This window comes from Astatotilapia calliptera, chromosome 4 (genome assembly GCF_900246225.1).
Source record: "Astatotilapia calliptera chromosome 4, fAstCal1.2, whole genome shotgun sequence".
Lineage (NCBI taxonomy): Eukaryota > Metazoa > Chordata > Actinopteri > Cichliformes > Cichlidae > Astatotilapia > Astatotilapia calliptera.
In genome coordinates this window covers 32,648,594-32,665,031 of record NC_039305.1, presented here as the reverse complement: position 1 = coordinate 32,665,031, position 16,438 = coordinate 32,648,594, and the positions used below count along the sequence as shown (strand labels likewise).

General features: G+C 43.3%; 1 protein-coding gene across 4 annotated transcripts; it reads left to right on the top strand.

Annotated features, from left to right (window-relative positions):
• The first annotated feature begins 7,285 nt into the window (after positions 1-7,285).
• On the top strand, positions 7,286-15,602 carry slc16a6b (solute carrier family 16 member 6b). 4 transcript variants are annotated; one of them, XM_026166242.1, is made up of 6 exons: positions 7,286-7,462; positions 10,926-11,173; positions 12,598-12,741; positions 13,493-13,621; positions 13,710-14,627; positions 14,707-15,602. In XM_026166242.1, exons 2-6 carry the CDS (start codon positions 10,942-10,944, stop codon positions 14,964-14,966), a joined length of 1,683 nt encoding a protein of 560 aa, XP_026022027.1. In that variant the 5' UTR covers positions 7,286-7,462; positions 10,926-10,941; the 3' UTR covers positions 14,967-15,602. The 4 variants fall into 4 exon arrangements, with proteins under 4 accessions (XP_026022027.1, XP_026022025.1, XP_026022028.1 ...); XM_026166240.1 differs by lacking the exon at positions 7,286-7,462 and adding an exon at positions 8,543-8,793; XM_026166243.1 differs by lacking the exons at positions 7,286-7,462; positions 10,926-11,173 and having other exon boundaries at positions 12,679-12,741; positions 13,335-13,621.
• The last annotated feature ends 836 nt before the right edge of the window (positions 15,603-16,438 follow it).

The window sequence follows — 16,438 nt, the reverse complement described above, 5'->3', positions numbered from 1 at the left end:
CCTGTTGTTAGTTTGGACGACTAGAAAAAGTTTTCTCCTGTGAGTTGTTGCCTCCTCTGAAAATGGCTGTGTGATCATGTAATGACTGACACTTGAGCTTGAAATGTTCTTTAGATGACAAGTCACGGACTTCAGACTTGCCTTAACTGTCATCTGAGGATGATGAATGATAGCAATAAAACTCACTTTGTCAGTTTTATTCTAGATAACAACAGCAGTGTAATCCAAAGAGCATGCAATAATTATCCTTTTATGAAGAACACAATGAAAATATAGAATATAGAGTATAAAGTAGACCACAAAAACTGACTGGGTCAAATCAAAAACACATTTAAAATCATACCTCCTAAAGCATCAGCAGATAAGCTTATCTGACCAGCTGGCTTATCCCACTAAGGTAAACTCATTAGCTCAGTGGAGCTACTCTGTGGAGAATTAACCAATGCCTGTTTGCTTTTTGGGAGCACATTTTTAGTGAAGGTGGACAGGTCTCGTTTAGAAAACTACCATGTGTATTCACATGGTATTATGTGGATTAATTGGTGCCACGATGGGACTCATGGTTTTGAAGAGAGCTGAACATGAAAGCAAACAGAAAAAACAGATAAGCAAGACTTTGTACTACTGTGCATTTAAATCAAGGCCTTAGAGCAGGGGTGTCAAACTCAAATACACAGTGGGCCAAAATTCAAAACTGGAACAAGGTCGCGGGCTAACATTAATATTTATTAAATATATTTATTCCTCCAGATATAAGAATGAATCTTTTCTTATGGACACGTTTTGCTGAAAAACTGAATATGGAACAAGCAAAGCTTAATACTAAACAATAGTAGCTGTATAATACCAGTAGGCCAGCTCTAATAGTAATTTGGCATGGCTTCGTGGGCCAAATGTAATTAGGCCGCGGGCTAAATTTGGCCCGCGGGCCAGAGTTTGACACCTATGCCTTAGAGTCTGGACAAAGAGTGGAATCCAAGATCTTTGAAGTCCAGTGAGACGTTTCTGATGATTTGGAGTCCTATGTCATTTGCTTGTGTTGGTAGTGATTGGTCAGCACTTCCATCTGCTGACAGGATTTATGGAGATGCCAGCAGGATTAGCACCTGCCCATGGTGCCAAAAGTATTTATGAATGTTCTGCCAACTCACCTGGCCTCAATGCCATCAAAGACCTATGAGGTATTGTGAAGAGGAAGATGGGAAGCACAAATGCCAATATACAAAGCCGCGTCATATAACGTCATATAACGTGCGGAGGGCGGTGAAAGAGGCTAAGCAGCGCTACGGGAGGAAACTAGAGTCACAACTCCAACAGAGTGACTCTAGGAGCCTGTGGCGGGGACTAAGGACAATAACGGACTATAAAGCACCAACAACCGGTATGACGAACGCGGCCGTGACTCTGGCAGACGAGCTGAACACTTTCTATGCTCGCTTTAAGGCTGCAGCTAAGGTCTCCAACAATGCTAGTGTTAGCGGCGCTAACGGCTGCAGACAGGAAGATACTGCCAGCACCGGAAACGTGCTCGTCATCTCCGAGCATGAAGTAAGGAGAGCCTTCAAGAGAGTGAACACCAGGAAAGCAGCAGGACCAGACGGCATCCCAGGTCGTATCCTCAGAGACTGCGCATACCAGCTAGCTCCTGTGTTCACTGAGATATTCAACATCTCTTTATCTCAGTCGGTGATCCCCACATGCTTCAAAGAGTCCATCATTGTTCCTGTCCCGAAGAAACCCCACCCCTGCTTCTCTCAATGACTATCGCCCTGTAGCCCTCACCTCAGTAGTGATGAAGTGCTTTGAACGCCTGGTCAGAGACTTCATCATTTCTTCACTACCAGACACACTGGACCCACTACAGTTCGCTTACCGTCCAAATCGTTCCACAGACGATGCCATCTCTCATCTCCTCCACACATCACTCACTCACTTGGACACTAGAAGGGGGAATTATGTTAAAATGCTCTTCATAGACTACAGCTCTGCATTTAACACCATAATTCCCTCCACACTCACCACCAAGCTGGAGCATCTGGGACTCAGCTCATCTATGTGTCAGTGGATCTCCAACTTCCTAACTGGCAGACCACAGGCAGTAAGGATGGGCGGACATGTCTCAGCCTCCACCACTCTCAGCACTGGAGCCCCCCAGGGGTGTGTTCTGAGCCCCCTGCTGTACTCTTTGTACACATATGACTGTGTGGCCACTACCAGCTCCACCACCATCATCAAGTTTGCTGACGACACCGTCGTGGTGGGCCTGATCTCTGATAACAACGAGACGGCCCTACCTGAAGGAGATTAGGAATCTGGAGAACTGGTGCCAGAGGAACAACCTCCTTCTAAACGTCAGTAAGACAAAGGAGCTGATAGTGGACTTCAGCACTAAGCAGGAGAGGAACTACCAGACCCCCCGTCATCAACGAGTGCCCAGTGGAGAGAGTGGACAGCTTCAAATACCTCGGAGTTCACATCACGCAGGACCTGTCATGGTCCTGTCACATCAACACCGTGGTGAAAAAGGCCCGACAGCGTCTCTACCACCTCAGACGCTTGAGAGACTTCCAACTGCCCTCCAAGGTGCTCAGGAACTTTTACTCGTGCACCATAGAGAGCATCCTGGCGGGAAACATCTTAACCTGGTTCGGGAACAGCACCATGCAGGACAGACGAGCTCTACAGAGGGTTGTGCGGTCAGCTGAGCGCACCATCCGCTCCGAGCTCCCTGACCTGCACTCAATCTACAGCAGGCGGTGCTGGACCAAGGCCAGGAAGATGGTGAAGGACCTCAGCCATCCCAACAACAGACTGTTCTCTCTGCTGAGGTCAGGAAAGCGATTCCGCTCCCTGAAGACCAACACAGAGAGACTGAGGAGGAGCTTCTTCCCGCAGGCGATACGGTCTCTCAATCACACCACCACACAGTACTGACCCACACATACAGTTCTTACACACACACACTGGACTTTCTGGACTTTGGTTTTGCACAACACTGGTCACTATATTCTTCATTTCCAGTTAATACTTGTACAGCTGCTGTTATTGTGTATATATTTATTTAGATTTAGATTTCTTCATACATTCTTATATAGTTCTATATTGTGTATTGTGTATTTTGTTGTACAGTTATTTTATTTTCAACATTAATTTATATATTTTATCTTATTCTTCCCAGTTAAATTTACCCTTCATTCTAATTTGTGTTCAATTCAATTCAATTCAATTTTATTTATATAGCGCCAAATCACAACAACAGTCGCCTCAAGGCACTTCATAGATACAGAGAAAAACCCAGCAATCATATGACCCCCTATGAGCAGCACTTTGGCGACAGTGGGAAGGAAAAACTCCCTTTTAACAGGAAGAAACCTCCGGCAGAACCAGGCTCAGGGAGGGGCGGGGCCATCTGCTGCGACCGGTTGGGGTGAGAGAAGGAAGACAGGATAAAGACATGCTGTGGAAGAGAGACAGAGATTAATAACAGATATGATTCAATGCAGAGAGGTCTGTTAACACATAGTGAGTGAGAAAGGTGACTGGAAAGGAAAAACTCAATGCATCATGGGAATCCCCCGGCAGCCTACATCTATTGCAGCATAACAAAGGGAGGATTCAGGGTCACCTGGTCCAGCCCTAACTATATGCTTTAGAAAAAAGGAAAGTTTTAAGCCTAATCTTAAAAGTAGAGATAGTGTCTGTCTCCCGAATCCAAACTGGAAGCTGGTTCCACAGAAGAGGGGCCTGAAAACTGAAGGCTCTGCCTCCCATTCTACTTTTAAATACTCTAGGAACAACAAGTAGGCCTGCAGAGCGAGAGCGGAGCGCTCTAATACAGTTATTTCATTTTTAACCTTAATTTATATTCTATTCCTTCCTAGTTAAATTTACCCTTTTTAATTTTTCATATTTATTTCCTATCTTATTCATAGCCTTTCCTTTTTTTGTTTTCTTTAGGTCACGAGCAGTTGTCCAAGCATTTCACTACATATCGTACTGTGTATGACTGTGTACGTGACAAATAAAATTTGAATTTGATATACAGACAAGTCAAAGGCTGTAATCAATATCAATAACACTCCCACAGTGCCACGAGTTCTTTGCCACACTGCATGGATAAATGAACTATGCCGTGATCCATGACAGTTTACCTTTCGGAGATCCATGCATGTATAAAACAAAACCTAACACACATTTGTGCTTATTTATTTAGCATATAGCAGCATGTTTGTCACGGTGTTCAAGGTGGACTCACACGCTGGACTCCGGGGATTGATGCACACAAGAGAATTTATTAATGAACAATGTACCATGAGTGTATATACAAAGGTGAGAGGGGCAGGGCTCCGGGGGAAATCCAGGTGAACACTCTCGTCTCTCTTCAAACAATCCAAACACGAATCCACTCGAACACTCGTCACTCAGGGAACACCAGGGGAAACAGTCCAGAGGGTCTGCACACCAAGAAACGCTCGTTCGATTCCAAACACACAACTACATGGAAAAACACTTTCTGGACGCTCGACTTTCACTGACGTGATTCTCGCAACGATCCAGCGAAGAACAGCCGTTGCTTCCTGGCTTAAATGCCATCCACACTGATGAGGCACAGGTGTTTCCTCCTCCGAGGGCGCGAACCCGTAATGAGTTCTGCCCTGGCAAGAGAGAGAGCGAGCGAACCAGAGAGAGAGAGAGAAACAGCTGATCAGCCACCAGCTGAACCTCCAGGCCGTGACAATGTTATAGTTTCTGGATTGATTACCGAGTGTTCTGAGTTTTGTGGGTTCATGATTTATTTAGTGTTTCATCCTTTGAGTATAGTATTGTTTCTTAGCACTTGGTGGTTATCCATGTTCTAGTTTTGTCTGAATTTTAATATCTGGATTTTTTTTTATCATGTCCTGATAACATTAGAGGTGTACTGTCCTGTTCACATTTCTGTACGCAAAGGTCTGGACTGGGACAAAAAAATAAATCAGCCTCTGCATTTTTTGTACAGCACACTGTGATCAGTCATACACAGTGCAGACGGTCCAGTTCAAAAAACAGGAAGTAAAATAATCACATTATTTTCTCTTTAAAAAAGATGCTTTAGAAGGAATAATGCTCCTAATTTTACTACTTGGTGCTGGTGCAGCAGCCGACAGCTAACGTGTTGGTTAATTTGACACATTTTGCTGCATGTCTTTCTAGCGTCTAGTCAGCTTTCGTTGTTTATCCATCTTTATCAACCACTTCTTCGACAGTAAACTGCATGAGCACACAGTGAAGGTAGGGGAAGGGCTGGTTGTGTTTGAGTGTCAGTAATGAAAATAAGGACTGCTGCCAGTGCTGCAGCGTCCAGTCAACCTGGCCCACAGCCCGTGCAATTATATTGAAAAAAAAGAGTTGTATTGCCCCATCGGCCCTCGCCAGCTGTGCCAGATGATTACCAGTCCATCCGTGTGGATTGTTCTACAGCAAGTCTACATATTTTCTCAGTGCAGCCTTGAAGTTATTCAACCTTAAGCAACTGTAGCTTTAGGATAACCATTCGAACTACCCGTTACCAGTGGGCAAGTCCAAGTAATGTCCAGGCGACTGGACTTCTTCAAGCTTGTTGACATGAACTTAAAGTCCAGTTGCCTTCTTTCTAAGCTGCTTCATTTTGATTTTAGCTGATGTTTTAAACCCAGTGTGTAGAAACTGTACAACCCAATTTACATTTTCTCAGGATGAATCAAGTTGACTTGAATCTTTAAAAAAGTCACACTTTGAAATATACTAATATAAAATGATCTCTAATCACTGACATCAGTGACGCATGAACAGTTATGCAACTTCTCTAATCAGAAACATAATCACGTTGGACTTCAGGCTTATGTTACGTGATTGCCCCGTTTGGAAGTGAAACGCACACCAGCACAATCCTTTCTGAATATAACGTCACAAATACAGAGGGCACTAAGAGCTTTCAGCTGTTTTCAGTATAGATGATCCTCAGTTTTGAATTAAAGATTATTCCCTGTTTGGTCTTGACAGTTCATGTGGAAGAAAGAAAAAGACATAAATGTAGAAAAATACCAAAGGAGGCAGAGCTAGTTCTGTATACCTGGAAGGATATTTAACATTTGACTGGTTTATTAAGCTAATTAGACGTTTTAACAGACCTACAGTGAACACCACACACAGGACTGCTGCATAGACATGAAAAGTAATTCCAACGTGACATTAGAATTACAGTAGTGACAAACTACACATTGCACACCACAGGTGATAGACCGCAAAATCAATGTTCAGTGTAAGGAGTGTGGGGAAAAAATGCCATAAGAGCAGCTTCAGTATGTCCTGGCATCAGTTTCCCAGGTCTTGAGTTTGACCACCATTCTTCTAAAAGATATCCCCATGTTTGCTGTTTTAATGATAGTAGTTGTCTAACCTGTAAGTGACTGAAGTCCATATCATTTCATTCACATGGCCCTGATCAAAATATCCATTGAGTGCTTGTGCTTCATGTATGGAACATTGTCATCTTGCAATGAACTGCTTCCATGAAGATCCTTTTATTGTGGCGGGGTATTCATGAGGGACAAATTTTACAGTGGAGGGACAAAGAAACTCAGGAGCCAGTAAGTGATGTGGAAATCAAGAGAGGAAATAAGGCAACGACGGTGTTTTGGAGAAAAACAGACTAAATACACTGTGCCTTTGAGCACTTTCTGTCACTATCACACTACAGTAGGTGCATTTTGGGTTTCAGTATATTGTCCTAGGACATTTCTGTATTATTGTCAGGGCTTTACCTTACAGTATAAAGCGCCTTTAAGCAACTGTGTTAGGAATAGAACTGAATTTACTGAAAATCAATGATCAATCAAGCCACCAACGTTCTGTTTGGTGCTTTGTTGATGGTGAGCGGTAGTGGCCCTCGATAAATGTTTAATAAGGACAACACAACAATATGAGGTAAAACAAAAGGCAGTTAACTCCTGCTCATGTAGACATCTAGATACTCAACCAAGGCCTCATCAGGTAGGCTGTTTTGACAAATTCAACCAAACTGACATAGACAAAAACATTTCCTAATGATATTTGTTCTATTTAGTTTTGTAAGCGCATGTTGTTGGTTTCTTTAGCTGTCATTTCCCCATTTTTTAATTTTTTTTTTCAGTTTTTTCCCCAGTAAAGATGATTATTTGTAACATTATCACTGTAACATACATTATCAGTGAAGACAAATATTATCTGCTTCTTTCCAAATGTCCTCTTTGTGGCAACAGAGTTTTGGGTGACAACACGTTTCCTTCAAATCCTTCTGTGGGAATCTATTTTTCTTGGAGCAGGGTTGGCTTTGTCTGGGGTGTCCTATCAGATTTTAGGGCTGGACCTTGTCTTTCCACACCTCTGTATCACACATAAAAGTATTTCAGGTCAGGGCACCTCTTTCAAATAAGTCAAAGGATTTGTCACAGCTAAAAGAAAGGTGAGTTGTTCATTATTTATAACAAAAAACCGGCAAAAATAATGCTGATACTCATCAACCATCCTGAAATGTGAGTGGTTAAATCATAACTAAAAATATCTAGTGTATCTTGGAACTGCTTGGCAGTTTTTTCACAGCAGTTTTACTTTTTCATTATTCAAGTTTTACTTGAGTAGTGGAAAAAACCGAATGATTAAAAATATCAGGATGTTCTCTTTGTCTTTTATGCTTCCACCAGTACCAACCACAGTTTGTGGGTCGGTCAGAGGCGTGCAACATTTATGCATTACTAACTAAATGAGGACTATTTATCAAATATCTGCTGAACTAGAAAGCTGCGTCCCTTCTACTGATTAAGAGTCGAACAGGTTTGTAGTTATTGTAGTAATCTATAAATGTTCTAAGCTCGTGGTGCTGAGTTAATGGTGAAGAAACAAACACGTGTGGGAAGAAGCCTTTCGGTCCTCTGATGCTCGTATTTCTTCTATTTGCCTCAGTTTGTTGACCATATACATTATAACACGACTGTCTTATTCGGAAAACCAACACACACACACACACACACACACACACACACACACACACACACACACACACACACACACACACGGACCTCCAGCCCGACTGGTACAAAACTCCTCCCAACTGGAATAAACCTGTTTGTGGCAGCCGCGCGCTTCGTGGGCTTGTAGCGCGCGCCAGGATTCGCAGGGATGTGCGATAAAAAGCGTGTGTGTCACACGAGGGAAGCTTTATGTGAGAGTACGCGCCATTTAAAAGCCCTTCATGTGCAGCGCTGTTGATGACTTGCTAGATGTGGAGTGTTAAACCGATAAACACTGACCGTGGGCTCGTGTTTCGTGGTGATTTATTTATGGCTGTGAATCTCAAACGTACCCTCCAACGCACCTCATCCACTAGGAACAATTAGCTCAGTCTGCAGCGTTGTTTTTCACGCTACCGGGCGCGGCGCCGGTCTGCAGGCACTACGCGACGTTCTGTGTCGTCAGTTATGTTGCACGAGGAACCTTGCGCGTTCACGAAGTCCAGACCTGCGCGCCCGCGTTTGAAATACCGGCTTGAGCCGGTAAAGAGCTGCCAAAGCAGGCAGGAAATCATCCGCTGAAGACAAAAAGTGCAGCTCCCTGAGCCTGGACGCCTTTGTGTCTAAGCCGGACCACTTTCATTCTTCACATATTGTTTGCAATACGTAGATATTACAGTCTGAGACAGGTTCCGCCCAGTGTTCGTCCAGACAGCCCCACTATAATGATCATGAGATAGGAGAACTTTGCTCCATCACACGGCTGTCCTCCCTCACTGCTCTGGAGGTAAGTCCGACCTACGTTGGTCCGTCCGGCGGTAGGATGCTGTCGAGCCTCGGGTGCTGAGAGGTGCGGTACAGCGGTAGCGCCTAATGTTAACATTTTCTAAGGTTTATTATCTGAACTATACTTTACTGACGTATTTATTATTCTATCAAAGGCGCACAGAAATCACTTCAAGACTCGAATGAAGCGACATTATTAGTAACCTTTCACAGTTAATAGCAGCAGGAGTCAAGAAATAACTTCTGCGCTGTGTTTTAGTGGGTAAGAAAGCCCACGGACGCGATATATTGACATCATCCTTCCTCTGCACTGCGGATATGTCGAACACAGGCAGCCCTAACGGATACCGCGTCAGTATTTAGGCCGTATCTTTTTCATACTGTGTAGCATTTTACTTTTAAAGTTGGCAGAGGCAGCTTTCATTATTCTACTGTCCATATTTAGTGTGTGTCTAATAATCTGTACACTAATACTTGTTTAAGGTCGGAACCATCCTGTCATTCTCGGTGTTCTGATTATTTTATTAATGATTCAAAGATGGTGAGAAATTCTGATCACATGCTCCCACAGTACTACCATATCATCACAATACTTTATTAATCCCTAAGGAAATGATGTGGGTTACAGTTGCTCCAACACAGTAACAGGTTAAACTATTTAAACAAACAATATGTTACATTGTTGTCAGTTTCCAGCAGATCTGTGATGTGTATGCACCTCAGTGTTGTACTTAAGCATAGTAGTGTTGAACCAGAATGATTTTCTAAGCTGCCATTTCTGTTTTTAGGACATCAAGTGAGACTTTTTTCTTTTTAAATCTGACGTTACAGAAAAAATAATAATGCCTGAAAATCAATGTTGCTACCGATCATTGAAGAAAACTTTTTAGTTTTGTTCTCCATAAAAACCAGTGGTGTTACGTAGATATACTGGAAAGGGTTCAAATATAAAGAATCATAATTCATTTTAGCTATGTATATTTCAGGCTGTGGGAAAGAATATTAATAAATAATATCTTTACATCAGTTTTGGGAAAGGTGGATTTTCAGGCTCATCTAAGGGTTAATTTCATGACTGACACATTCGTTTGTTTGTTACATTGTTAATGGTATTACAGGTGTAGTTGTTCTCAAACCTGGAAAGCTTCGTGTTTTTAAGGAAAAGTTGACTTTACTTTAAATCAAAGTTTGTTGCTTGAAGATTTTCAGGTTAAAGAATAAATGCAGATAGTTTCTGCATCGAGTAGTGTAGACTTGAGTTGCAGTTTTCATGCTAGGACTTAATATATTCACACTGTTAAACAGACCAAACATTGTTAAATTGGCAGTTAATTAGAGATAACTATATTTTTAATACCCGTGAACCAAAACATCTGTAGTTGTATAAGAAAATGGTGTATTAAATTTGTGACATTAAAAATCAGTTTTATTAGTTAAAAATGTTTATTTTAACTTTTTAACTTGTGATTTCAGTGTGAGTTTGTTAGATGTGCATCAGAGTTGCACAAAGCAGATGAGGGAGTTAACTTTCAGGGTAAAAGACCTTGTGCAGACAAAATGCTGCCTGAAAACACTCCTGGTTTGATTTTTAAGTGTGCAAAGAATGGAATAAGAGTGTGTCAACATGAAAGACATGCATCGCACAGGCTGTTTCTAAACTCAACCCACTCGAGTCTTACCCTGGCTTTTACAGTAAAGAGCCAATTTAAAAATAAGTGACCACCTTAGTTTGTCTTCTAAACAATGCAAAAGCAGAGATTCAGCATTTTTACAAAATTGTAGTTTAATATTTAAATTTCTTTATTCCAGTGAAATCAAGCGGGTAATTAAATTTGTTATCTCTTATTCTCTTTGTGTAGTACATCTGACAAAGGAAGTGGTTTCACTGAGGTATATGGAGTGGGCTTATGTTAAATGGACTAGTTACTTTACGGTCAAAGTATTGGTTCTTCTTTATTAACCAGTGCTATTTCTGTTAAATGTGCCCGACTTGGTGCTCAGCAGCAGCAAAGGGCTGTTTTTATTTAAAACATCTCTGCTTCTGCTGAAGTCCTGCTGCTGCCAAATGGCCCAAAATCAGCAAATTCACCTTTGACCTCCAATTATAACTGTTTTTTCCATCTCTTCCTGCAGGTGACTTGGTTTAGCAATGAAGATACCCAATGTCCAAAGTTGTCTGGGTCCAAACATTTACCCAGAGGTCCCCGATGGTGGTTGGGGCTGGGTTGTGGCTCTGGCTTTTTTCCTAGTGGAGGTCTGCACCTATGGGGTCATCAAGAGCCTGGGTGTCTTCCTCCAGGATCTGATGGAAGAGTTTGGGGAGAGCAACAGCCGTGTGTCGTGGGTCATTTCCATCTGTGTCTTCGTTTTCGCCTTCTCTGGTCAGTCTCTTCTCCTGCACTCTTTAAGTTTTTAAGAGACTTTGTGCATGCAGACAAATTGAATGTAAGACAAAGCCAGGAGGTAGTGTCAGGGCCCATTTCCTAACCTTCCTGTTTCTTAAACCTTTACAAAGCGTGTCCCAGCAAACACAGGGCAAGAGGCAGGGCACACCCTGGCCAGCCAGTTGCAGAACTAACGAATGCTTTAATACTATTATACAAATAATATCTAGATAGATCGGAAAAATGGCCCTTGTGTTGTTCAGATTATAGATGATGGAGATATGGACTCAGGGCTGGACTGGCCATCGGGCATACATTTGCCCGATGGGCCGCTCTTGATTTGTCGTTTTTATGGGCCGATGGGGTTTTATTTCTTTTTCTCATTTTTTACGGTATAAATGAACGGTGGTGGATTGGCCAGTTGGTCATGATCAACTCTGGGCTGGACCAATTACAGCCGAGGAGGTCGAACTAAAGTTGAGGTGAAAAGGAACGCGATTTGTCCCGTACTACTTCAGCTAGAAAGTTGCTAATTCAATCATGAAACTGATCAATGATCAGCTGATCGTCTCTCTCGTTTGTTTATCGCTCACTTTGCGCCAGAAACAGGAAACCAGCGGATGTCGCGCTAAACAACAGCAGCACGTTTAAGCTTGATCAGCTGTTGTTAGAATTTATTTAATATTAATTTCTAGTATCAGCTGATGTTTGCTGGAGCCACAGCTGTAAAGCTGCTGGTCATGATGTCAGTTTGGATATGTGGTGAGAGGGAAACATGAAGATGAAACCAGGAGATGTCCTTACTGAATCATCAGAGCTGTGATGGAGAAACAGGTTTACCTTTTAGGTGACATGAATGAGTTGAAGTTATGAACTGTTTCTGAGAGACAAATAACACCAGGATCCTTTTCTAAGTAGCTGACAGCTGGTAACTGTGCAGGGACGGGTCTAGCAAAGTGTTGCCAGAGCTCATGTATTGGTCCAACATGTCTTTCTCAGTAACAGACTTTCAGTAGATATAATTTCTGAGAAAGGCCCAGAGCTCTTTGGAAAGCTTTCTATGGGGCACTACGAGCAAAGATTAATATAAACTCTTTCCATTTCCATTTCACCACAATCCAGGTATATGTAATTATAAATTAGGTTGTTTTATATTTTTGCTAACTACTGTTTAGAATACCAGAATAAGGAGGATGGTGTAGGTTTAAGTTTATTATAAAGGCTTTATGGCTTTTCCTATAATACCATGGTGGGCCGGTCATTAGTCAAAATGCCCGGGCTGATTTTTTGTCCCAGTCCAGCCCTGTATGGACTCCATATCAGGAAGGATCAATTCTTGGCCCCCTCCTGGTATTAGACTTTGCCTATGATGCGTATCACAATACATAACAATACATTGCTGTTGTGATTTTCATCCTCAGCTCCGCTGTCGACAATGCTGAGCAACCGCTTTGGCTATCGACCTGTGGTCATGACGGGAGGCTTCCTTATTAGCCTGGGAACTATCACCTCTGCCTTTACCAGCTCCGTCACTGAGATGTACATTACCACTGGGATTGTAGCAGGTACTAAAAAGACACAAGCTTTTCCACACCTCTGTGTCTGTTTTTGTCACCACAGTGTGCCGTTTACTGAGCTTTACTTTTGCAGATGTGTTTGTCTTATTTAACACCCTGTGAATTCTTTGACTTGATCTAAAGGGACTCCTAGCAGTGTGAGCAACAAAATCTGCTACAATGTATTTCTTCCACAACTGTGCAATGAGTGAGAGGTGAACGGCCTCTCCCAAACACCATCCAGTCAGGTCTACTCTGATGTCTTAGCTGTCCAGGACTGACAGAACAGAGCAGAACAGGAAAGTAAAATAGTTCCCAAAACACAAATTGTACTTTGGGATCAGGTGTAATAAAACTGAAGCAGCTGAAGACAGAGCAGTAAATTGACTTAACCAAAGTGACAGATTGAATGACGAACCAGTTGGTGGAGTGAAATGTCATCAAGGCACATTAACTTGCTTTTTTCTTGGACAGAAAGCACTGCTAGCTCTCCCACCCTAATGACCATGTCGGCCTGTGAAGTGGACTCCAGCTAACTTGGCAACTCCTTCTCTCTCCCCCGTCTCTCTTTTTTTTGTCTTTACATGCCTTTTGTCTTTCAGCAGCAGCTGTAGCAAACCCGAGTCATCACAAGCAGCCTACCATCTTTGACAAAGGAGTGGCCTGACACCCTGAATCTTTGACCCACCCCCCTAGCAGTGTTCTACCATGCGGACCAGTGGCTGTCATGTCCCCTTTTTCTCTTCTCCTTTCTTTACAGGCCTTGGCTACTGCCTCAGCTTCCTCCCCACTATCACCATCCTAGCCCAGTACTTTTCTGGACGGCGAGCGCTCGTCACCTCGATGGCTTCTTCAGGAGAATCTGTTGCTATGTTTGTATTTGCCCCAGGTAAGTGATAAAAGAGCCTTTACATCAGAAATGGCTTGTGACCTATATTCTGATTGTTCTTCTCCTCGTACCTCCCATTTTTCCACAGCTTTCACTACACTGAAGGAGCATATTGGCTGGCGCTTCTGTCTAGTGATTCTAGGTATAATTCAAGCATCTGTGATTGGCTGTGGGGTTCTCCTTCGTCCAATCGTCATCGAGGAAGAACCTTTAAAGAAACATGATGACGAGACGCTCTCCGTGAAAGAGATGCAGGCTGTTTACGAGCTGGAAAATGAACAAACCAGAACCTCCATCAGTTCGGACATCTCCCAAGGTTCACAGGACTCTGGTGTCACCTCCCTGTCTGCCTCAAATGTAGACCTGAGAAATGCAGAAGGAGAAACCAAAGCTCTGATGGAGTGGAAGGACAAAGTGCCGGACAAAGACGGTGAGGACATATCACTGTCCATTCCTTCTGCTCAAGTCAGTGAGGACAAGGGGGAACTGGCAGAGCTAGATAGGGGCCCTGTAAGTTCCACAGGTTCCAAACTTCTGGACTTCTCAGTCCTTAAAGACCCTGGCTTCATCTGTTACTCCCTTTTCGGTCTATTCGCCACTCTTGGCTTCTTTGCGCCACAGCTCTACATCATTGAACTGAGCAAAAGCAGGGGTGTGGAATCCACCATGGCCTCCTATATGCTGTCTGTGATGGCTGTGGCTGACATCTTCGGCCGCTTGCTCATCGGAGTGGTGCTAAACAAAGTCCGATTCAGAAAGACCTTGGTGTTGTTGGGGTGTGTGGTTCTGATGAGCTTGGTTCTGGTGGCCTTCACTATCGTGTGGGAGTTCTGGGGTTTGGCAATCTGCTCCGGCTTCTTTGGCTTCATCATGGGCACTGTGGGCTCCACGCACATTCCCATGCTGGCTGAAGAAGATGTCGTGGGCATCGAGAAGATGCCGTCATCTGTGGGAGTGTATGTTTTCATTCAGAGCTTTGCTGCACTTGCTGGACCACCGCTGGGAGGTATGAGCGCCTACTTCTTCGGTTTGATTTAACACATCTCTGGGTATAAAGTCTTAACAGCTGTCTAATTTTTCCCCAGGTATGCTGGTGGACATCACTGACAACTATGGTGCTGCTTTCTACTCCTGTGCAGCAGGCACAGGTCTTAGTGCCATCTGTCTGGCTCTGGTTGGCCCTGCCAAGTCTAGAACGTGCCAAAGAGGGAGCAGAGTCCAAGAGAATGCAGAAGAGGTGAAAATATCTCAGAATAGTGACCAAGCCGACTTTTTGGAGGTGGACTTGGCCCCAGAAGACAGTCCAGTTGGACAGGGTGAGGATCAGGACAGCTGCGTTATTTGAGCCCAACCACAGCGTGGCATCACAATGGACAGAAGTGTCAACCAAACAAGTGCAGATGTACTGCAGGAGGCGTCATTGCCACAAACACCAGTGACGGCTGGAAAATCTCAGGTGTCGCATTTCCACTTTTCAGCAAACTTGAAATTCACTTCTTCCAGTGAAGAAAACAATCTTACATGAGACCAATGAAACATCCGTGAGCACATGTCCACACTTTTCTGTCTGTTTAGGGTAAAACCTTTCTTTTGCAATGTGTGACTTGTATAGAGAACTGCTATCATGATGTAACTCCGGGTTTAGCCTCTGTTCTGTGAGCTTTAGCAATGCAACCATCCAGCAACGTTTCATGAAAAGAGAGCGCATCGACTCTTAACACTTCAAGAAACCTTCATGTTGATCACTTTGTGAATATAGTAAAAACTACAGGTTCCATTTGGTAAAACCAGCCTGGGTACATCTTTGTAGCTGTGTCCCAAAACCTATGTCGCATCCTTCGGAGGCCGCATTTGAAGGCTGAATATGTCCAAATGCAGCCGGAAATGGGTCCTTCATTTCCCCGGATTTGAAGGGCGTGTCCTTCATGCCCCAACCTATCCCAGAATTCATAGCCCAGCCAATTCCAGTTTTCAACAATGGCAGCCGCTACTAAGTTTTAATATTACTCTTATTATTCTTTTTGGGTCACAAAATAAACTTTGAGCATATTTTCAGGCGAGAAAGCAGCCTTTTAAACTTCAAATATCAGTTCGGTTTATCAAGACACCACATATTTGCAAAAGCGCTCCGACGTTTTCAGAGATGTCTGTTACCCACCAGCTCGATAGCTGACCGGGAGGTCAAGGGTCACTAGAGCCGGTGAGAACACCGGACTCCCGGCACATTGTTTTCAAAAACGACTACTCAGGTTAAACATGATATATATGTCGCTTAGATAACTTAAAATGTTATTGTTTGGCTTTGTGTTTTATTTGTTCCTGAGTAAATCGGTTTGGCTGAGATTAAATTTGTAGTTGTCACACAGCTGAATAAATGTCAAACGTCAAAGTGTGAGACAGTCGAGAGTTTACTCCAGTGTCCTGTCATATTTTAGATAGCAAGGAGCAGATGGCCGAGTTTATTAAACTCCACCGAGACCGCGGCGACGTAAAACTAAAGGCTAGACCGTCCAATTTCACAGCCTCGCACTTACGGCCTTCTCGGTCTTTGGAGGACCCGGCCCACGTAGACTGCAAAGGACGGGTCCTTTGAAGGATGCAGCCTAGGAATTGGGACACAGCTCATATCATTGGTTTTGTCTGTGTTTCGAAACCTCACTAGATTAGCTTACATTTAATAATTACTACTTAAAATTTTTTCCAAGCCACATGACCAGTGGTTGTTCCAAAGCTTAGAAGTGTTTGAAACCAGACCAAACGTTCTCCTTCTTACTTGAGCTCTGTATTAAGGGCCAGTACATCCGCCGCAGTGGTCGC